Source organism: Schistocerca cancellata, chromosome 3 (assembly GCF_023864275.1).
Source record: "Schistocerca cancellata isolate TAMUIC-IGC-003103 chromosome 3, iqSchCanc2.1, whole genome shotgun sequence".
Lineage (NCBI taxonomy): Eukaryota > Metazoa > Arthropoda > Insecta > Orthoptera > Acrididae > Schistocerca > Schistocerca cancellata.
Genome location: NC_064628.1, coordinates 87,902,360 through 87,926,027, shown reverse-complemented (window position 1 = coordinate 87,926,027; position 23,668 = coordinate 87,902,360). Strand labels below are relative to the sequence as shown.

Here is a 23,668-nt window from a genome sequence, read left to right as displayed (position 1 = left end):
GACATTAGTACACTGCCTCTTGTAATACTGTTGAAACATAATGCAATATATAATTTCAAGCAAACCAATTTGCTCAAATAGATTCTGTCGACCACTGCAAATTATGAGGGACCGGCTTGGTGTGAGATCAGGGTGCAAGCCCATTCACGGCACATTACACTTTGAGGTAGACCTCGGGCACCCAATCTACGGTGGCAAGACGTGAAGTTAACACTGGCTCAACTAAAACACACATAAAACCTTTCTTAAATAAATCGGGGATAAAACAATCGTTCATTGTCCCACGTGATAAAACACTGTACTCGAGGCTAGTGCAGAAATTGGCGTGAGAAACTTTAAAGCATCAAAACGCAAACATTAATCTCCAAAATATTTCATACGCACCTACTACCAGTGAACAAATGCTGGATTAAAGAATTTGAGTTATAAGTCCCAATGCTTCAGTACAGCTGAAGGACTGCTCAGGCAACTATTAAATAAAATTTGACAAGAATTTCAAATCACGAATGCTTCCTTTACAGCTTGTTACTACTACCAGGGTGAGATCCCCTCTTGATAAACAACAGCTGAACACTTGCAATAAAACAAAGAAGAGTTCAAGACGAATAACACTAAAAGACTTAACCTAAGTTGATCTCCCTGCGGTTTTTGTCTTTTTAGTTTAAGGGGAATTAGCCATAATAGATCCAGTAGTCCACCTACGAGGAAGAGGACTGAGCACATACGACGAAAGTTCAGAAACAGATACTATCAACACAGGGCTGCGAAACGGATGGCTGAGAGATTAACACCAAGCAGGCAATAAGCACTAAAGCAGAGCACCACACACAAGAACCAGAACGAATGTCACAGAAATGTCACAGAATGCTCACCATTAAAACAAGTAGTGGCAGATCCCAAACTATATCTCGACCAAGCATGGCAAGCAAGCCAGGAAAATATCCGCTCAAACTGCTCATCAAATGTCTGGCACGCCGCAGTCACTGTTGCAGATTTCTATACGAGAGATGGCCAAGATTTTGGCTTGTGGGCCACGACCAGACCAGAGTGCCAAAGCGCTCAGCCTCACTTCACCTTTGCCCCACCGCCGCCCCACTCTTTCTGAGCGTGAGGAGGGGGAAGAGAGGAAAACAGCAAATGCGCCGCATTTGAATGGCACTTCAGTCGTACCGCATATGACTTGGTTGTATATGTCACATTTCTCAACAACATAGATCACTAATAAAATACAGGGTTATTACAAATGATTGAAGCGATTTCACAGCTCTACAATAACTTTATTATTTGAGATATTTTCACAATGCTTTGCACACACATACAAAAACTCAAAAAGTTTTTTTTAGGCATTCACAAATGTTCGATATGTGCCCCTTTAGTGATTCGGCAGACATCAAGCCGATAATCAAGTTCCTCCGACACTCGGAACAGCATGTCCCCATCAATGAGTTCGAAAGCATCGTTGATGTGAGCTCGCAGTTCTGGCACGTTTCTTGGTAGAGGAGGTTTAAACACTGAATCTTTCACATAACCCCACAGAAAGAAATCGCATGGGAGGAGTGGAGGCCATGGCATGAATTGCTGATCATGATCTCCACCACGACCGATCCATCGGTTTTCCAATCTCCTGTTTAAGAAATGCCGAACATCATGATTGAAGTGCGGTGGAGCACCATCCTGTGGTACGTTTAGCTCCCTGATTACTTTATTCGTCGACCTCCGCGGGCTACGCGTGAAACTTGCCCGCACGCGTTCAACCGTTTCTTCGCTCACTGCAGGCCGACCCGTTGATTTCCCCTTACAGAGGCATCCAGAAGCTTTAAACTGCGCATACCATCGCTGAATGGAGTTAGCAGTTGGTGGATTTTTGTTGAACTTCGTCCTGAAGTGTCGTTGCACTGTTATGACTGACCGATGTGAGTGCATTTCAAGCACGACATACGCTTTCTCGGCTCCTGTCGCCATTTTGTCTGACTGCGCTCTCGAGCGCTCTGGCGGCAGAAACCTGAAGTGCGGCTTCAGCCGAACAAAACTTTATGAGTTTTTCTACGTATCTGTAGTGTGTCGTGACCATATGTCAATGAATGGAGCTACAGTGAATTTATGAAATCGCTTCAATCATTTGTAATAGCCCTGCAAGATTTTAGTATTAATTAATTATTTTTGGCGCGCTGAAGTCATAATACTGTATAATTCGTATATTTTACAGTGTGTCGGCTTATGGACAGACAGAGGCAATTTCACAGAGTTTTGCACTCAAGTTGTCACATAATCATGAATTATGTAGTTTTATAATCCAAAAATGGTCTTTCACATAAATACATTGAATTAGTGTAACCACATTATCACCTGCAGTCCACAATTTACAGTAAACTGTATGGCGGCCAGTAAATAGTGTCCCAAAATCACTTACCATCCTCCAACCATTCTAGTTCAATTCAAGCCAAGAGAAATTGTCAGTTGGTATCTGGGCACATCTGTACACTTCCGAGGAAATAAAACATTTCTATACTCATGCTTAAAACTTTTCCACAATGAAGCTCTCCGCACCACTCAAGGCTTTTCTTACGGCGTTCCACACCGAAATTTCTTGAGCTTTTCTGTAAAGAAGTGTGCAGTTCTTCATATGCTCCCATTCAGTTCCGTGAGTATGATTCACTAAAGAGCAAAGTGGGATGTGCAGTGTTTAAGAATTGGTTGAAAAGAGCTTTTGTAAGTGACCTTTGTCGTGAGGGAATTTCACTTACGATACAACTGATGGATCTTTTCCTCGCAACTACCTTCCTCATAGCTACAATTACGTCATCATTCACCTCATAACATTGCGGAATACTTGCCATCTGTTGATCGTTGTAATTATTTGCTCTTTATTGTCATCTAAAAGTTTAAATTCTTTCTGCGTGGTATTGTAATGTCGTTTCGTAGCAAATATGCAGCAGTGGTCGCCTTTGCAAATTGATTATTTTCATTCATCTCTTCTATCATTCCTATTCATTTAAAATGATTGTAACGATAGATCACTACACTGCATCATCTCTCATTGGAACAGTTTTCGAAAAAGATATTTAGTATTTCTGCCTTTTCTGCGTTATCTTCCGTTTCAATACCATGGGGTCACAGAGGGTGTGGACAGACGGCTTTAATCCGTTTATTGATTTAACTTAAGGCCAAAATTCTTATGATTTTCTGTCAAGCCGGTAGATAGCGATAATGATAGTCGACTTCCAAGTACGTGAGTATATCACTCACACGCCAGAGGCAGGAAACCACAAACAATTTCTTCGTCCTCCGACGAATGTCTTGCCACGTTGCTGCTTCTTTTCCCACGTAAACAGCTTCTCCCTTTGCCGATGATACAATTGTTATTGTGAAAGATGTTGAATGTACTGTAACTGATGCAGCTGATAGGGTAAGTCAGGATGTGGCTCTCAGAGAAAAGATTACGACTTAGGTGCAACAACACGTAATGCATACTCACGAAACTCTTGTAAAAGCGAAGTTGTACTGTCATAAGGTGATCAAACAGGCAATGAAGTCAATCGTATTGAATTCTTAGAACGGAGGGTAGATAGAAAGCAAATACCACGTTCAAGAGCATCTGCAGAAACTGAATGCTTCTGTCTGCTCTATAAGAATAATCTCCACTTTGACTGATACTTAAGCGCAAAGGCTTGTTTACGTTTAGTACTTTAACTTCATGATTTCTTGTGGTACCATATTTTGGCTGTGCTCTCACCAACAATATTCTCAGCCAAAGAAAGAGACGTCAGGCAGATCTGAGGTGTCGTTTCGCGAACTTCATGAAGGCCAAGACCGTTGTTCAGGTGCCACGGGATTCCAAACCCGCCATTCATGTACACACACACACACACTCACACACATCATCACCGTCATGGGATTTGTAGTTGACAATATTGCCTCACCCAGTAGAAACTGCAACGTTCATTCAGTGACCTCTAGATGTAAAAACGATTTTCACGTGGGTAAGACTTGCTTTATTGGTTCAAATGGCTCTGAGCACTATGGGACTTAACATCTGAGGTCATCAGTCCCCTAGACTTAGAACCACTTGAACCTAAGGACATCAAACACATCTATGCCCGAGGCAGGATTTGAACCCGCCACCGTAGCAGCAGCGCGGCTCCGAAATGAAGTGCCTAGAACCGCTCGGCCACAACAGCCGGCAGACTTGCTTTATTATTGTACAGAATAGTGTGCACGATTCAAGTTTCCTTTTACGGCAAGTTTACCGCAGAAATAAAAAAAATTAAGTGATAATCGACAAGTCTACAAATATAACTAATTTGAAAGGTTCCCTTGTGGCACACACGTTAAATACTGTACAGGAGGTTCTCCCATCAGTAGAGGACTTTTCTGAGTAATGCATTATTCATATTTATACTCTCCCGTATTTTGTACTGTTTTCTCAATTCTTTAATTCTTTTTCTCCATAAATTTTCTAATAATCAGTCTGTTGTGGTAGATTCTTTTATGTATTTGTCTAATTTTTGTTTGTCTGTTGTCGATGTATTATGCTCGCAGTAAAAGGTCGGAACAACGTGATAAAATTGTCTCTGATAGTGCTGTTAAAAGAATTACTGTTTGTTGTGCGTATGAAGAGTCTTGAGAGAGACGGCTGGATATTTTTAGCAACTATTCATACATGAGATTGCAGGTTCGAGTGCCGTTGTCCACGTCTCTTCCCGTACACGTCGCATTCAATCTGAAACAATTCTGCTATTTCAATACTTCCAAAAATACAAATCAAGGACGTGACGCTCACCTTTGTTCCCATGAAATAATAACGGTTTATTGTGTCTCTTGTACAATTCTCCACATAACATCTAAAGAAGCGAACAGAAAACTCTAGTTACCTTAGTTACGAGTAAACCACAGAGAGAGTAATATTCTGAGTCAATGATATAATTATCATAGAGTCTCTCAGATAACGTCTTTGCCACTTAGCTTTCTCACAGTCGATTCAGTACATTACATATTTATACACTACACTGTCCGCAGGTTATGGTCCCGCACACGGGGTCCCGGGTTCGATTCCCGGCCGGGCCAGGGACTTTCTCTGCCTCGTGATGACTGGGAGTTGTGTGTCCTTCATCATCATTTCATCCCCATCGACACGCAAGTCGCTGAAGCGGCGTCAACTCGGAAGACTTGCACCAGGCGAACGGTCCACCCGACGGGAGGCCCCAGCCACACGGCATCTCCATTTCCATTACACTACACTGCAATCAATCTACTGACTAGAGATGGGCAAATTGAAACGCACAACTGTTTCGAAACAAATGAAACAATACAATGTAATGTTTCGAAACAGTGAAACAGTTTGTGTTTTGTAATAGTACTGGAGGCGGGAACAAACTGCAGAAACAACGGATACGCTTCTGGGATTCCCAACTTTCGTTAGTATGGATACCCGGCCTACTAATATTCATGCACACATTGTGGAGAATAGGCACATTGACTATAGACTCATGAATAAAGCCACATAATTCGAAAAAATAACGAAATATAAGAGAAAAAAATTTTGTCCCTCAAGGTGTTTCAAATCATTACTATAAATCCACCATGCTTCCCAGCCCTTCCCGTTCACCATTACATCATCAATGATCCGTCAATCACATTGCTTGAAAGTACATCCAATTTACGTATATATCTAAAAACTGCCACTCTACGCCTTTTCTAATTCAAAATGTTGTAGGTTTACTTGAGTTTTTTTAATGTGATTACTGTACATGAACGGAGAAGCATATTTTATAGGAGATGTGTAATTTAACTGAATGTTTTTCACACTTTTATTATTTTGAATGCGAATAGTGTGCTTTATTTTATTGTTTGTTAGTGTTTATAAAGTATATATTACGCCATTTCGGAATAGAGCAGTCAATTAGAAACGAAACTTTTTTTTCGGAAATCTTAAGCATCATGCTGCTGTGTGTCAAAAAGATTTCGACACTCTTGAAAGAGTTTGATGAAGTAGTATGTTAAACGTATTTCCGTATCTGTGCCGTGCCCGAATCTCCTCCGAGACAAAGTGAAATGAAGCATCACTGTTTCGATACAGTTAGTCCGTCCAAGCACAAGTGAACTGAAACAGCGTTATTTTGAAACAAGGATACAGTTTCTGTGGCTGGCTCGAGATCGAATCTGGTTCCGTTATCCGACACAGTGCGGAATGAAACACCACTGTTTCGAAACAGTGAAACATAGCAGTTTCGAAACAGTGAAACAGTTCCACGTATCGATACACTGTACCGAAACATAGAAACAGTGGCCAAGTCTACTACAGACTCATTCCATGATCAAAAGTCTTTGAGTCATCTGGTCCCAAGGAACGTGACAAGTAAAAATAAAGAAAAGAAAATCACCGTCCAGATAGGTCTTGAAGGCCCAATGCCACCGACCGGCCGCCATGTCATCCTCAGCCTTGAGGTGTCACTGGATGCAGACGTGGATGGGGATGTGGTGAGCACGCCACAATCCTGGCCATTGTCAGCCTTCGTGTATGCCACCGACCGGCCGCCATGTCATCCTCAGCCCTGAGGTGTCACCGGATGCAGATACGGATGGACATGTGGTGAGCAAGCCACATTCCTGGCCATTATCAGTTTTCGTGTCTGGTGCCACTACTTCTCATTCAGGTAGCTCCTCAGTTGGCCTCACAAGGGCTGAGAGCGCCCCATTTGCCAACAGCACTCAGCAGACACGGATGGTGACGCATCCAAGTGCTAGCCAAGCCGCCAGCACTTAACTTCGGTGATCTGACGGGAACCAGTATTATCACTACAGCAAGGCCATTGCCTGTGATGGATAAACAAGTAAACGAGGGGATCGCTTGCTTTGCCATACCTGGCGAGGTTACACATTTAAACAAATCCTACAAGTACCAGGAACGGGGTCAGTAGTATCTCTGTCCTGCATGCGTGTTTCAAAATTGCACTTTTGCATTCTTTTTAATAGTAGGATATAGATTAGCCTGCCGGGTTGGCCGTGCGGTCTAACGCACGGCTTTCCGGGCGGGAAGGAGCGCCTGGCCCGAATCCACCCGGCGGACTTGTGTCGAGGTCCGCTGAGCCGGCCAGTCTGTGGATGGTTTTTGGGCGGTTTTCCATCTGCCTCGGCAAATGTGGGCTGGTTCCCTTTATTCCGCCTCAGCTACACTATGTCGGCGATTGCTGTGCAAACAAGTTCTCCACGTACGCGTACACCACCATTACTCTACCACGCAAACATAGGGGTTACACTCATCTGGTGTGAGACGTTCCCTCGGAGGGGGGAGGGGGGGCACCGGGGGCCGAACCGCAGAATAACTCTGGGTTCGGTGTTCGGCGGCGGAGGGGTGAAGTGGACTGCAGTAGTCGTAGTGGGGTTGTGGACCACTGCGGCTGCGGCAGGGACAGAGCCTCTCCGTCGTTTCTAGGTCCCCAGTTAACATACAATACAACATACAATACAAGATATAGATTAGTTTTTGATGCGGCCCTGTACACTAGGAAGCTCCACACTTGAAGCACGCCATTTGGTCTTGAGGTCTGGTGACTGGGACGGTGTGGTGATTTTGCCTTACAGAAAGCCGTGGAGGACTCCAAGGTGAACGAGGCCTCTGTGCTGGACCTGTTCCGGTCCCGCAGGTGCCGCCGCGCGCTGGCCATCTCGCTGGGCGTGGTGTGCGCCGAGCAGCTGGCGGGCATCAACGCGGTGCTCTTCTACACGCAGAGCATCTTCGACGCCGCTGGCGGCGACGTGGACAGTCGTGTCGCGCCCATCATCGTCAACGGCGCCATGCTGCTCGAGTCGTGCGTCACGCCCTTCCTGGTGGACCGCCTGGGCCGCCGGCCGCTGCTCATCTTCTCCTCCACCGGCATGTCCGTCGCCCTGGTGAGAACTCGTCTCTCAGACAAATCTCATCACTATGATCGTACATCCCATTCTTATGATACCTGTTTGATCTGTAGCTGTCCTATAGAGGTATGAAGTGGTGCACCGACTTTATATCCTAAAGAATACTCATAATCTCTGCAGAATGTTAAAAAGAGTCAGTAAGGTTAAATAAAAGGTTTCGAACGCTTGGCATATTTTTTGATTAAACTAAGGCATTTGATTGTGTTGATCATAAAGTATTACTCCAGAAGTTGGACCATTACGGAATACGGGGAGTAGCTCACAACTGGTTCACCTCTTACTTTAGCAACAGGCAGCAAAAGGTCATTATTCACAATGTTGATAACGGCTGTGATGTGGGGTCTGACTGGGGTACTGTCAAGTGGGGGGTGCCGCAGGGATCAGTGCTGGGGCCACTCCTGTTCCTTATTTATACAGGGTGTTAGAAAAAGGTACGGCCAAACTTTCAGAAAACATTCCTCACACACAAATAAAGAAAAGATGTTATGTCGACATGTGTCAGGAAACGTTTAATTACCGTGTTAGAGCTCATTTTAGTTTCGTCAGTATGTACTGTACTTCCTCAATCACCGCCAGTTGGCCCAATTGAAGGAAGGTAATGTTGACTTCGGTGCTTGTGTTGACATGCGACTCATTGCTCTACATTACTAGCATCAAGCACATCAATACGTAGCATCAACAGGTTAGTGTTCATCACGAACGTGGTTTTGCAGTCAGTGCAATGTTTACTAATGCGGAGTTGGCAGATGCCCATTTGATGTATGGATTAGCACAGGGCAATAGCCGTGGCGCGGTACATTTGTATCGAGACAGATTTCCAGAACGAAGGTGTCCCGACAGGAAGACGTTCGAAGCAATTGATCGGCGTCTTAGGGAGCACGGAACATTCTAGCCTATGACTCGACTGGGGAAGACCTAGGACACCTACAATGGACGAGGCAATTCTTCGTGCAGTTGAACGATAACCGTAATGTCAGCGTCAGTTGCTGCTGTACAAGGTAACGTTGACCACGTTTCTGTATGGAGAGTGCTACGGAAGAACCAGTTGTTTCCGTACCATGTACAGCGTGTGCAAGCACTATCAGCAGCTGATTGGCCTCCACGGGTACACTCCTGCGAATAGTTCAACCAACAATGTGTCAATCCTCATTTCAGAGCAAATGTTCTCTTTACGGATGAGGCTTCATTCCAACGTGATCAAATTGTAAATTTTCACAATCAACATGTGTGGGCTGACGAGAATCCGCACGCAATTGTGCAATCACGTCATCAACACAGATTTTCTGTGAACGTTTGGGCAGCCATTGTTGGTGATGTCTTGATTGGGCCCCATGTTCTTCCACCTACGCTCAATGGAGCACGTTCTCATGATTTCATACGGGATACTCTACCTGTGCTGCTAGAACATGTCCCTTTACAAGTACGACACAACATGTGGTTCTTGCACGATGGAGCTCCTGCACTTTTCAGTCGAAGTGTTCGTACGCTTCTCAACAACAGATTCGGTGACCGATGAATTGGTAGAGGCGGACCAATTCCATGGCCTCCACGCTCTCCTGACCTCAACCCTCTTGACTTTCATTTATGGGGGCATTTGAAAGCCCCGGTACCAAATGTAGAGACTCTTCGTGCTCGTATTGTGGACGGCTGTGATACAATACGCCATTCTCCAGGGCTGCATCAGCGCATCAGGGATTCCATGCGACGGAGGGTGGATGCATGTATCCTCGCTAATGGAGGACATTTTGAACATTTCCTGTAACAAAGTGTTTGAAGTCACGCTGGTACGTTCTGTTGCTGTGTGTTTCCATTCCTTGATTAATGTGATTTGAAGAGAAGTAATAAAATGAGCTCTAACATGGAAAGTAAGCGTTTCCGGACACATGTCCACATAACATATTTTCTTTCTTTGTGTGTGAGGAATGTTTCCTGAAAGTTTGGCCGTACCGTTTTGTAACACCCTGTATAAATGACATACCCTTTAGTATTACGGGTAACTTTAAAATATTTCTGTTTGCTGATGACACTAGCTTGGTAGTAAAGGATGTCGTGTGTAACATTGGCTCGGTTTCAAATAGTACAGTACATGACCTCAGTTCATGACTTGTAGAAAATAAACTAACGCTAAATCACAGTAAAACTCAGTTTTTACAGTTTCTAGCACACAATTCAACAAAACCTGACGTTTTAATTTCACAGAATTGGCATATGATTAGTGAAACTGAACAGTTCAAATTTCTATGTGTTCAGATAGATAGTAAGCCGTCGTGGAAAGCCCACGTTCAGGATCTACCGCCATTTTTACTATTCGAACGCTATCATAAGTGAGTGATCGTTCGACACGAAAATTAGTCTACTTTGTTTATTTCCATTCGCTATTGTCATATGGTATTATATTTTGGGGTAACTCTTCTCATTCTAAAAGGATATTTTTGGCTCAGAAAGGGGCGGTTCGGCCAATAAGTGGTGTTAGTTCACGAACCTCTTTTCAACCTCTGTTCACGAGTCTGGGTATTTTGACATTGGCCTCTCAATACGTATATTCCTTATTGTCGTTTCTTGTTAATAATATTAGTTTATTCCCAAGAATAAGCAGCTTTCACTCGGTTAACACTCGGCAGAAATCAAACCTGCATTTGGATTGGACTTCCTTAACTCTTGTGCAAAACGATGTGCAGTATACTGCTGCATCCATTTTCAATAAGCTGCCACTCGAATTCAAAAATCTTAGCTGTAATCCACGCGCTTTCAGATCGAAACTGAAGAGTTTTCTCGTGGGTCATTCCTTCTATTCTGTCGATGAGTTCCTTGAAAAATTAAGCTGATTTTTATTGTATTGCTGATAGCGTTTACTTAAACTTAAGGACTGACTTTTTTTAAAGTTCATGAACAATTATTTATATCTGTTATTACGTTTATATTGTAATTTCATGTACTGACACGTTCCATGACCTTGGAGATTTGCTCCTCAATTTGGTCCTACGGAACTTGACGAGTAAATAAATAAATAAATAAAACCATCAAAACAAGAAAAAATGGTCTCCAAAAAGCATACCTTTGGAGCTGTGGGCATTTCTTCATCTTCGCTACTGAGAAACACATCTCTTCTACCTAACAAATGCTCTTAGCTCTTAAGATATGCATTTTATAGCCCTTCTTCGTTGGAATTTCCCTCTTGTTTTGATGTTTGCTACCATCTCTCAAAGTATTCGACAGTTTACAAGCCAGGTTTTCGTGGCAGTTGTCATTGATGATAAGATTTGAGTCGTTAGGCCGCGTCATACTCTCCCTCGCAATTCTTCAGTGCTCGACATTTAGAACTCTCTCTTTAAACTTCTACAGAATGCCACAGGTGTCGCTGGCAGGCGGAACTCTGTCGAAAGACAGTGCCATGTTCGCCAAGGCTCTTTTCCTTCGCTTTTTTTTCGAGAAGTGGAGATCTTGGACAAAAATTTTCAGGAGGCTATTGGCGGCCCGTCGTCATTGCGTAAACGTTGTAGCCACATACTTAAAAAAGGAAATATAATTGTCGTTCCGCCACATCGTTTGTTTCTTTACTGCTCTTTACGGTCCTCGCTCTCCATGTCAGTGTGTTTACTTCCGGAATACCGGGAAGCCATACAGATGGAAGCCTTTAACAGTCCTCTCTATTAAAATTGTACACATTCTTCGATTTTTCGACTGCTTCACAGACTTTCCTTCTGTGTTTTTGACTACCACGTGTAGCCCTCTATTCTTAAAGTGCACACCTTGCCACTGATTTCACATTTTGTCTTAAACGTCTGTGGTGTTTGTGCTCTTTAACGCGTTCTTTGTTGACGTATCAGTCGACATATACTTTTGCACAACTGTAAGTCGCTTCCTAAACCTCCACAGTGTGGAAAAGGTCACACACGTTCCTTACAGGTCGGAAAAAATCTTTAACCTTGTAAATTCATTCCTTATATCACTATTACGAAAGATTTTGACTGAATATGCTACGCAATGAATGCCTGCTACGCAATGGTTTCTTCATCTGATAAAAAAAGTCAGTGGGTACCACGTAAGGAGCATAGGCGGGGTGAGACAAAATTTGACATATTATGCAAGTGGCATGTGTGACTGTATGCATGCAGGACGAGCCACACTCTGTAGCAACCCTATCATCATTTTTTTCTGTTCTCAAGTAGAGTGTCCTCTACATTTCTGTATTCATGAGAGTCTAGTCCCGTCTGTGAACTAGTGTGATCTAGCTTCGACTTTGCGTAGCTTCAAATTTCGGACACGCGAACCGAACCAACAATATTGACACTTTGAACACTATGTTATTGTATCCTGTATTCCTTGAGTAACATTTCATCAGGTGTTTATCTGACTGAATTTTGATTCAGCTATCGAACTTCTGATGCATTTAGCGGACCTATTACTGAGCGTTCTGTATACACTCGTGTTCAGAAAAAAAAGAACACCTTGAACTACTACATACAGGACATTCATATTAACAGGATATGTACATTAGTATGTTCTTCAGAAATAATTAGCTTTCGAACCATGTTGGTCTGCAGGTTCGAGGTTAATATCGATATCGCGGTCCTACACCACCTACCGGTAAAATGTGACTGCAGCTCTCGTTGTGGCTAGAAACCGAAGCTAATGGATCAATGTGACTTGAGCAGATGTGCAGGATGCCCCACAGACGTATGCGTGAGCCGTACCATCAAATTAGTGAGTTTGAAAGAGGGCGCTTTATTCGCATGAGAGAATGTGATACATCCATTCGGGAAAATGCTACTCATGTGGGACGAAGTGTTTCGGCAGGATAACGGGTGTGTGCAGAATGGTTCATGGAAGGCCGCAGAACACGACGAGGTGTGTCAGCTCGCGCCAACCGGACCCCTCCCCACTCCAAATGGTCAAATGTGTGAATTATTAAGGGACCAAACTGCTGAGGTCATCAGTATGTAGACTTACACACTACTTATACTAACTGAGAACAACACACACACCCGTGCCCGAGGGAGAACTCGAACCTCCTGCGGGAGGGGCCGCGCAATCCGTGGCTGACGCTCAAACCGCGCGGCTTTGTCATTAGTTACTTCTAAGCAGTCACTCATCCACAGTTATTTCGCCCTTTTTTTAGATGTGTCTGTACTGGTAGTTCTTCCTTTGTTTTATTTTGTTATTCTTATGTACTCCATCTGAATTTTACGGATTGTCTTGTATGGTACGCCTGATGTCAGTGTCTGCTTCCTTGTTGATGCAGAAGTGGTTTTATATTGTATTATTATTGTTGTAGATTTTCATCACTCTCTTCTCTATGTACGAGGGACGCTTCGAAAGTACGTTTCGTCATTGTCTTTCACACTGAACCATCATTGCCAAAAGCAAATTTCCACGTGCCCATTCATGCCGGATAACAGCGCGCACTTCCATTGCCGACCACATTGTGAGCACATGTCTGTCTGCTATCGTGAGGTGTACTCGGAAAACTTCGGCCACGCCGATCTGTTGTTTCCTCTTCTTTGGCGCTCTGCGCATGCGTCACTCCTCTTCCGCTGACGCCTCTTCCGTCACTAAACTATCGACGAGTGTGGACTCATAAGGTGTTTGTGTCACCTCGTGTACCATCTTCTCTTTCAAAAACAATGACGAAACTTTCTTTCGGAACGACCCTCGTGTTTCATGTAAGAGCGTTGATGATCTCGCCGTTTCGCACCCTAGAACACCAATCACATGACATCACTTCTAAAAGTCACTAATCGTGTTCACTTATTCCGTTTGGAATACTCCATTTTTCTTCTTCTGTGATTCTGTGTTGATATAGTCAACTTATGCATGTCTTTTTGAATCACTTCTTGCAGAATTCACATCTCGTTAAGGCGATTAGCGAATTTTATAGAGTGTTAAAAGAGCATTCAGTGTTGTGCAACAGTCCTGTCAGAAATCTTTGATGTTTTGCTAACCCTTTTACCGTGTATTTACTTTTCAGACTGTTCTGGCTGTGTATTTCTACCTGAGTGACACAGGGAAAAGCGTCGAGGACATCGGCTGGCTCCCACTCACTGCCCTCGTCTTCTACATCGTCACCTACACCGCAGGTTTGTTCTTCACTACACACGCTCATTGTTAGAGTCCAGAAAAAGCCTACACATCTTTTGTACGTAGACAAGGTGTATCAACTGAAACAACTGAAACAGCAGTATCAGTAGACAACGTTCAACGAATGAGAATTGAAACTCTTATTAATTTGAAATGTATCATAAAGCAATTTTTGCATGTTAGTAAATTAAGCTAACCGTCCGGGACTATTAATTAGTTAAATGCCTGTTTTCGGCTCCGTTCTTTAGCGCAGTGAATCTGTCTGACAAGACTGCTGCCTCACGGTATCTATTCATCAAAACTCAAATAAACAGACATTGTGTTACACAATTAAAGCAGTTAGACTCCTGTGTAGAATACAGATTACGGTAATACGCGGTCACTGCAACACTTCCCTGTGTACACCAAAATGTTACCCAAACTTGTATTTTTATCAGGATAAGGATATGAAAAAAATTTCGTTATGAACGAACGCTACGTCATTACTTCTGTGCAGTTTATTAACGTGTCTGAAATGTTATTTTCCAGAAATATACACGAAAGCCGACAGTTTTGTCTGACTTAAATACGAAAGGACCATTCAGCCTATAATAGCAGTTACACTACTGGCCATTAAAATTGCTACACCAAGAAGAAATGCAGATGATAAACTGGTATTCATCGGACAAATATATTATACTAGAAATGACATGTGATTACATTTTCACGCAATTTGGGTGCATAGATCCTGAGAAATCAGTACCCAGAACAAACCACCTCTCGCCTTACTAACGGCCTTGATACGCCTGGGCATTGAGTCAAACAGAGCTTGGATGGCGTGTACAGGTACAGCTGCCCATGCAGCTTCAACACGATACCACAGTTCATCAAGAGTAGTGGCTGGCGTATTGTGACGAGCCAGTTGCTCGGCCACCATTGACCAGACGTTTTCAATTGGTGAGAGATATGGAGAATGCGGTGGCCACGGCAGCAGTCGAACGTTTTCTGCATCCAGAAAGGCCCGTACAGGACCTGCAACATGTGGTCGTGCATTATCCTGCTGAAATGTAGGGTTTCGAGGGATCGAATGAAGGGTAGAAAAAATGGTTCAAATGGCTCTGAGCACTATGGGACTTAACAGCTTTGGTCATCAGTCCCCTATAACTTAGAACTACTTAAACCTAACTAACCTAAGGACATCACACTCATCCATGCCCGAGGCAGGATTCGAACCTGCGACCGTAGCAGTCGCGCGGTTCCGGACTGCGCGCCTAGAACCGCGAGACCACCGCGGCCGGCAATGAAGGGTAGAGCCACGGGTCGTAACACATCTGAAATGTAACGTGCACTGTTCAAAGTGCCGTCAATGCGAACAAGAGGTGACCGAGACGTGTAACCAATGGCACCCCACACCTTCACGCCGGGTGATACGCCAGTATGGCGATGACGAATACACACTTCCAATGTGCGTTCACCGCGATGTCGCCGAACACGGTTGTGACCATCATGATGCTGTAAACAGAACGTGGATTCATCTGAAAAGAAATGACGTTTTGCCATTCGTGCACCCAGGTTCGTCGGTGAGTACACCACCGCAGGCGCTCCTGTCTGTGATGCAGCGTCAAGGGTAAACGCAGCCATGGTCTCCGAGCTGATAGTGCATGCTGCTGCAAACGTCTTCGAACTGTTCGTGCAAGTGGTTCTTGCCCTGCAAACGTCCCCATTTGTTGACTCAGAGATCGAGACGTGGCTACCATGCGGATAAGATGCCTCTCATCTCGACTGCTAGTGATACGAGGCCTTTGGAATCCAGCACGGTGTTCCGTATTACCCTCCTGAACCGACCGATTCCATATTCTGCTAACAGTCATTGGATCTCGACCAACGCGAGCAGCAATGTCGCAATGCGATAAACCGCAATTGCGGTAGGCTACAATGAGACCTTTATCAAAGTCGGAAACGTGATGGCACGCATTTCTCCTCCTTACACGAGGCATCACAACAACGTTTCACCAGGCAACGCCGGTCAACTGCTTTTCGTGTGTGAGAAATCGGTTGGAAACTTTCCTCATGTCAGCACGTTGTAGGTGTCGCCACCGGCGCCAACCTTGTGTGAATGCTCTGAAAAGCCAATCATTTGCATATCACAGCATCTTCTTCCTGTCGGTTAAATTTCGCGTCTGTAGCACATCATCTTCGTGGTGTAGCAATTTTAATGGTCAGTAGTGTACTTCAAGACACTCAGTCATACAAATCTTTGATTTTAAAATAGGTTATTTTGTGAATCACGTAGTTTAGTTGCAACTATCTGTGATAAATTTCTCAAAACAAACAAATTTCCATCATTGGCAGTTTCTCATTTCCATTCTATTTTTATTTTGGTAGTACGGCGTTACTGCTGTATAGCCATTGTCAAGTGCAATCGTTAACCCATTAACTGTACATGTTTTGTACCCATTAAAAACCGCGGAAATAAAGTAATCAAAATTCTACCATAATTTTAACTGATACCACAAATAACTGGAATGTTCAATTCGTTTCACGTGACGTGTATAGGAGTAATAGAAATTTTGTTATCCGCTGCTTGCAGTACAGTTCGTCTGGAATAGCTCCTGTCTTTCCCGCTGTCACCCGGAAGAAGGTCGGCTCATTCTTTATGGTTATATCTGCCTTTCCACATAACCGGAAGCTTTCGTCAGAATCGCTGATCAACTCAACCAAGCTGCAAATGTTACTTGTGCTCAAAGAGTTTCCTGCTTCAGGAATATCGACCCTGTCAAGGAATCTTTTGTTCAGCTGATACTTCGTCAACTGAAGGTTGACAAAGTACTATAAGCGCGATGAAAGTTACGTATGAGTAATGTTTATTGCCGTACATACAGACAACACAGCTAATTTTGAAGTATCTTTACTTATCTGTTGTTTTCTGTATTGATCGATTAGTTGGGTTTTATCTGTATCGCCGCCTCTTATCAGAGACCATAAAATATTTTCGATAGGCAAAAAATTGGAGAAACAAGAATCAGTTTGCCTGTGTTCTGCCTGTGAAACTGCATGTATGTAACACAGAAATATATGTGTGCAATGTGCAGTATTTTATACAAGTATTCGATATGTACTGTGTGATCAAAACTCTGTAAAAAAAAAGAACTATTGTTCAGAATGGCGTCAAATTTTAATGGAATTTTATTGAAGAAGGGAGAAACCGTATAGATATAAAAACGAAACAAAAAAATAACAAAAGTTTTCCCACTAGGTCGCTCCGTAAGCGTTGTAACGTAAGTGGGTTCGCCCACGAGTGACAGATGAATCCCAAATCGACTGCTGTGATGTGAGTTGCACATTAAACCAACCGCGCTCCGCAGTGTGCACGGCAGGACAAGTTGGGCATTCAACAGTTGTGGCTCTCCGAGTTAGGTAAGGGCGTCCACCACGGCTAGGTCGTACCACGTGGATCGAAAAAGTCGGTTTGTAATAGTCCTGAGGTCAGAAACCAAATAAAAACCAACAATGAAATCAGGATTTAAATGTCCTGAGGCTGGCCCAGTGTGCTCTCCACCTTCTAGGCGCTTCAGTCTGGAACCGCGCTGCTGCTACTGTCGCAGGTTCGAATCCTGCCTCGGGCATGTATGTGTGTGATGTCCTTAGGTTAGTTAGGTTTAAGTAGTTCTGACTTCTAGAGGACTGATGACCTCAGATGTTAAGTCCGACAGTGCTTAGAGCCATCGAGAAACAGCGTCTTCCACAACAAATAGGAATATGTCTAGGGTCACGTTCAGAATGCGCAGCGCAATATGAGCATTCAATTCAGCTACGTATGTAATGAGAACACTGAACACAGAATCTTCCAGACAACCCCACAGACAGAAGTCACTGGATTAACCTCAGATGACGAGAACTGCCAAGCTGTAGGGAAATGATGGCTGACAATTCTACCATTTCCAAAATGCCTCTACAGCAGTTGTTTCACTGGCTGTGCGGAGAAACGCCGTCTATGTAAATAAAAATGTAACTGTTCGTTTGTTAAAAATCGTTATCTCCGAAAGTCTTAGACCGTTTGCTTTGGAATTTTGACACAACATGGAATTCTAATACGGGCCTGTTTTAGGTACCTAATCTGCGATCAGGAGCATCCAAATATTCTATAATTTTCAATGCGATAGGGTCCCCAGCTGCGATGAATTTTTTGAATGGTTTCTTGAAGCCTTCAGCTGCCATTTTCTTTATTTCCTGTACGATTGTACAATTTCGGCCTTAGGCCATTTTCAAGTACAGACTTGTACGTTCGTTTATTCGAAATCTCAAATCTACGAAAGTTCTTTATGCTTCGCTGTGAAATTCTGACACAATGTTGCATTCGAATACTCAAGTGTCTTTATATACCTACTGAGTGTATGTAGTAAAAGGGGAAACGTTATAAAAATGTAAATCTTGCTTTGTTCAAAATTGTTAATCTCCGAAAGTTCTAGACTAATTTCTTTGAAAGTTTTGGCACAACGTTGAATTCTAATATGGGCGTGTTTTTGTGTATCTAATTCTTAAAATAATGGGGAAAAATTGTTACCAAAAATCTCAAAATGTACCTTTCCGAGTTAATTTAAATTTTTAAATATTAGATGTAATAAAATTTTTGACAGACATCGACAACATACTTTTTAATATAAAAATATGTATGTATAAAATATACAATAGTGATACGTTAACAGCAAACAGGCAAGTTGTATTTACGGTTTATTTGTGTATGAATATAATACTACTATAGAATCTGAATTTTCAGCAACAATGAACAAGGCTCAATGTGAAAGAGAGGGGGAAGAGGAGATGGACAGAGGAGTGGGAGGAAACGGATATAGAAAACGGGATGTAGGAGATGGACAGAGAGAGAGAGAGAGAGAGAGAGAGAGAGAGAGAGAGAGAGCAGGAGGAAGTGAAGAGAGGAGGGGAGGAGAAGATGGACTGAGAGAGGGGAAGAGAGAGGTGGCAGGAGGAGATGGAAAGGGGAGAAGAGAATATGGACAGAGATTGGGTGGGGGGGGGGGGGGAGGTCATGGACAGTGAGACGGGGAAGGAGGAAGCGATGGACAAAGAAAAGTGGAATGGGAGATGGATAGATTAGAGGGAAGAGAAGAAGGTTAGGACGTATATACAAATCCCATACATATTAGAAACGTGTGTTTTATCTTTTCTTTCCTTTCCATGTAAGCGGTCTGAGAGAGAGCAAAGCGTGGCCAGACACAGCTTGATCATACTGACAAATACACGTTGTTCAAGGGTTGGAATGATGCTGGTGTGCAGAAGACTCTCACAGCGGTTACTAGTGACGGTACAGGCATCAGGACCTGCAGGATCATGTTCTAGAAAAATATGGCCAAGCCATAAACGATGTCGTGAACACACACCACACATTTATCTCGGCAGAATGAAGCGGTACTGGTTAATGGCCGAGCGGTTCTAGGCGCTACAGTCTGGAACCGCGCGACCGCTACGGTAGCAGGTTCGAATCCTGCCTCGGGCATGGATGTGTGTGATGTCGTTAGGTTAGTTAGGTTTAAGTAGTTCTAAGTTATAGGGGACTGATGAGCTCAGATGTTAATTCCCATAGTGCTCAGAGCCATTTGAACCCTTTTTGAACTGGTTCATAAGTGAGAGGATTTTCCGTTGACCATATTCTGCAATTCTGTATACTGAGACCACCTCCGAGATGAAAATGGGGTTCGTCTGTCCACAGAATGTTCCGTGACCATTCATTGTCCAATTCCACGCGAGCAAGAAAACTGGCAGATCAGCAGAAGCAACTCCTGAACGTAGGTAATTTTGTATGGGTAGCAATGCAGGATGTTCCGTAAAATTTTATGCACTGTACTCACAGGCATGTCCAAATTTCGGACAATTCCCAGTGCACTGCATGTTTGCGCACCACCGCTTGACCCCACCTGTAATGCTGAGGCCGCATCCTCTACTGATATTGGATCACTTGCCACACCGCTTTCCAAAAGAAATTGTCTTTTCGAATTTCGTAACTATTTGCGCCGGACCCTCGGCAGACATCCATACGCTTCAGTGTGTGGAACTTCTGCAGAGCTACTGGAGCTCCGTCACTGTTCTTGTGAAAGCGCTCTACCAGCAGCGCACGATCCTGCATTGATACAAACATGCCGAGCAAACTGAGGAACAGACTCGTACCCCGCATCTACTACGACGGCTGGAACTTAAATAGTGGCAACTATTTAATCACAACCGATACAAGAGAGTTACATGTTTTCACCTGTTACTGTCCTTCAAAGTAGTCACCGGCGTGGTGTAGAACCCGTTGCCAGCGATGTGGAAGGCGTAGTATACCGTTATCAGAGCCTGTTCTGTTGATGGTGCGAATGGAGCGGTCTACTGCCTGTCGAATCTTTGGAACACTTCTGAAGCGAATGCCACGAAGCCAAAACTCAAACGCCAATCCAACGAATGGCGTCATTATGGGTCCCCACGAAAGTCGAAAGTGCGTCAGAGCCCCAGTATGGTGAAATTTATAGTGATTCTCGTGTACGACTGTCATGGAGTTATCCTAAAGCATTACGTTCCTCCACGGCAGACCGTCAGTGCACAGTACTGATGTTCGTTTTTGGAGCATTTCTTGTCTCTCCGATCCTATTCAGTATTGCCTTATTAGTTACATGATTGTCCCACGCTAATCTTCAAAATTCTTCAGTAGCCCCACATTTCTGAAGTTTCTATTGTATTTTTGTCTAAATTGTTTATCGTTTGTTGCTGTTTATCGTTTCACTCCCGAACATGGCTACACTCCAGACAAATACCTTCAGAAAAGACTTATGAACACTTAAATCTATACTCGATGTTAACAAATTTCTCTTCTTTAGAAATGCTTTTCTTCCCATTGCCAGTCTGCATTTTATATCCTCTCTACTGTGACCATCATCCGTTATTTTGGTGCCCAAATAGCAGAACTCCTCTATTACTATAAGTATCTCGTTTGCTAATGTGATTCCTTCAGCATTACCTGATTTACTTCGACTACATTCCATTATCCTTTTTCTATTGTTGACGTTCATCTTATTTGACACTGTCCATTCCACTCAGCTGCTCTTCCAAGTCCTTTGGAGTCTCTGACAGAATCACAATGCCATCGTCAAACCTTAAAGTTTTTCTATCTTCTCCCTGAACTTTAATACCTGCTGCAAATTTTTCCTTGGTTTCCCTTAATGATTGTTCAGTGTACGCATTGGATAACATCGTGGAGGCTACAACCCTGTCTCATTCCCTGCTCAATCACTGCTTCCCTTTCTCTCCCTCTTATATCTACCATCTGGTTTCTATGCAAGTTGTAAATAACCTTTCGCTCCCTATATTTTACTCCTGCTCCCTTCAAAATTTCCAAGAGTGTATTCCAATCAACGTTGTCAAAAGCTATCTCTAAGTCCGCAACAGCTAGAAATGTACGATTGTCTTCCTTGACCTAAGACAGGTCGAAGTGTCAGTATTACCTCGCGTGTTCCTACATTTCTCCGGAATTGAAACTGATCGTCCCTGAGGTCGGTTTGTACCAATTTTTCTATCCTTCTGTGAAGAATTCGTGTTAGTATTTTGCAGCCTTGGCTTATTAAACTAATAGTTCGGCAATTTTCATACCTGTCAGCAATGACTTTCTTTGGAACTGGACTCAATATAGTCTTCTTGAAGTCTGAGGGTATTTCGCCTGTCTCATACGTCTTGCACCCAATATGGATGAGTTATCATTGCTGGTTCCCCCAAGCTATCAGCAGTTCTGACGGTATATCGCCTACTCCCGGGGCTTGTTTCGAGTTAGACCTCTCAGAGCTCTATCAAATTCTTCTCGCAATATCATATGTCCCATCTCAACTTCACCTCCGTCCATTTTCCTTTCTACAGTATTACTTTCAAGTTAATCTCCCTTGTATGGACCCTCTACACATTCATTCCACCTTTCAGCTTTTGCTGTTTTACTTAAACTGGTTTTCCATCTGAGCTCTTGATATTCATACAGATACTTTCTTTTTCCCCAAACGCCTCTTTAATTTTCTGTAGGTGGTGTCCGTCTTTCCCCTAGTGAAATATGCTTATAAATCCTTATACTGTGTTCTAGCCATTCCTGCTTTGCCATTTTGCACTTGCTCTTAATCTCGTTTTTCAAACGTTTTTATTCCCTTTCGCCTACTACATTTGCCGCATTTTTAAATTTACTCCTTTCATCTGTTAAATTCAATATCTCTTGTGTTATCCAAGGGTTTCTTCTAGGCCTTGTCTTTTAACCTGATTGATCATTTTCTGTCTTCACTGTATTATCTCTTAATTCATCTTCTGCTATATTCCTTTTCCCTGTTCTAGTCAACAGTTGCCCAATGCTCTGTCTGAAGCTCTCACCAACCTCTGGTTCTTTTAGTTCATCCACCTTCCATCTCCTTAATTTCCTACCTTTTTGTAATTTCTTTAGTTTTACTCCAAATTTCATAACCAATAAATACTGGTCAGAATCTACATCTGCCCCTGGAAATGTTTTACAATTTAATATATGGATCCTAAATCTCTGTCTAACCATTATATAATCACTCTGAAACCTTCCGGTTTCTCCAGGTCTCTTCCAAGTACATCAACCTCTTTTATGACTTAAGTCCTGTGTTAGCAATGATTAAATTATGCTCTGTGCAAAATTCTACCAGGTGGTTTCCTTTTTCATTTCTTCTCCCCCCCCCCTCCCCCCCCCCCAGGACATATTCATCTGCCATTTTCCATCTCTTCCTTTTCCTGCTATCGAGTTCCATCCCCCACCGCCCACGCTTAAATTTTCGTCTCCCTTCACTATCTGAATAATTTCTTTTATCTCATCATACATTTCTTCAATCCTTCCATCATCTGCGGAGCTGGTTGCCATGTAAACTTGGCGCGGATCCACCCATCGGAGGTTCGAGTCCTTCCTCGGGCATGGATGTATGTGTTGTCCTTAGCATAAGTTAGTTTACATTAGATTAAGTAGTGTGTAAGCCTAGGGGCCGATGACCTCAGCAGTTTGGTCCCATAGGAACTTAACACAAATTTCCAGTGTAAACTGGTACTACTGTGGTAGGCGTGGGCTTTGTGTCTACTTTGACTACGATAACGCGTTCACTACGCTGTTCGTAGTAGCTTACCTGCATTTCTATTTGCTTAGTCATCTTTCAACCCACTCCTGCAGTACTCGTGTTTGACTTTGTGTTTATAATCCTGTATTCACCTGACCAGAAGTCCTGTTCCTCCTGCCATCGCACTTCACTAATTCCTTCTATACCTAACTTCAACCTATCCATTTCCCTTTTTAAATTTTCTACCCTACCTGCCCGACTGAGGAATCTAACATTCCACACTACTATCCGTAGTTTTGTTTCTCGTGATGACGACGTGCTCGTGAGTAGTCCCCACCCAGAGGTCCGAATGGGGGACTATTTTACCTGCGGCACATTTTTCACAAGATGACACCACTATCATTTAACCGTGTAGTAGAGCTGCATGTCCTCGGGAAAAGTTACAGCTCTAGTTTCCTCTTGCTTTCAGTCGTTCACAGTATCAGCCCAAGGCTGTTTTGGTTGTTTTTAGAAGGCCATTACAGCCAATCATCCAGACTGTTGCCCTTGCAACTACTGAAAAGGCTGCTGCCCCTTTTCAGGAACCACACGTTTGTCTGGCCTCTCAACAG

At 43.3% G+C, this 23,668-nt stretch overlaps 1 protein-coding gene across 1 annotated transcript in view; it reads left to right on the top strand.

Moving 5' to 3' along the window:
- Positions 1 to 23,668, top strand: part of LOC126176132 (facilitated trehalose transporter Tret1-like) — a 56,146-nt gene that overhangs the window by 26,513 nt on the left and 5,965 nt on the right. The window contains exons 3-4 of the mRNA XM_049923270.1: positions 7,582 to 7,890; positions 13,883 to 13,991. Of these exons, the coding sequence (XP_049779227.1) occupies positions 7,582 to 7,890; positions 13,883 to 13,991 (418 nt within the window). The remainder of the gene's footprint in view (positions 1 to 7,581; positions 7,891 to 13,882; positions 13,992 to 23,668) is intronic.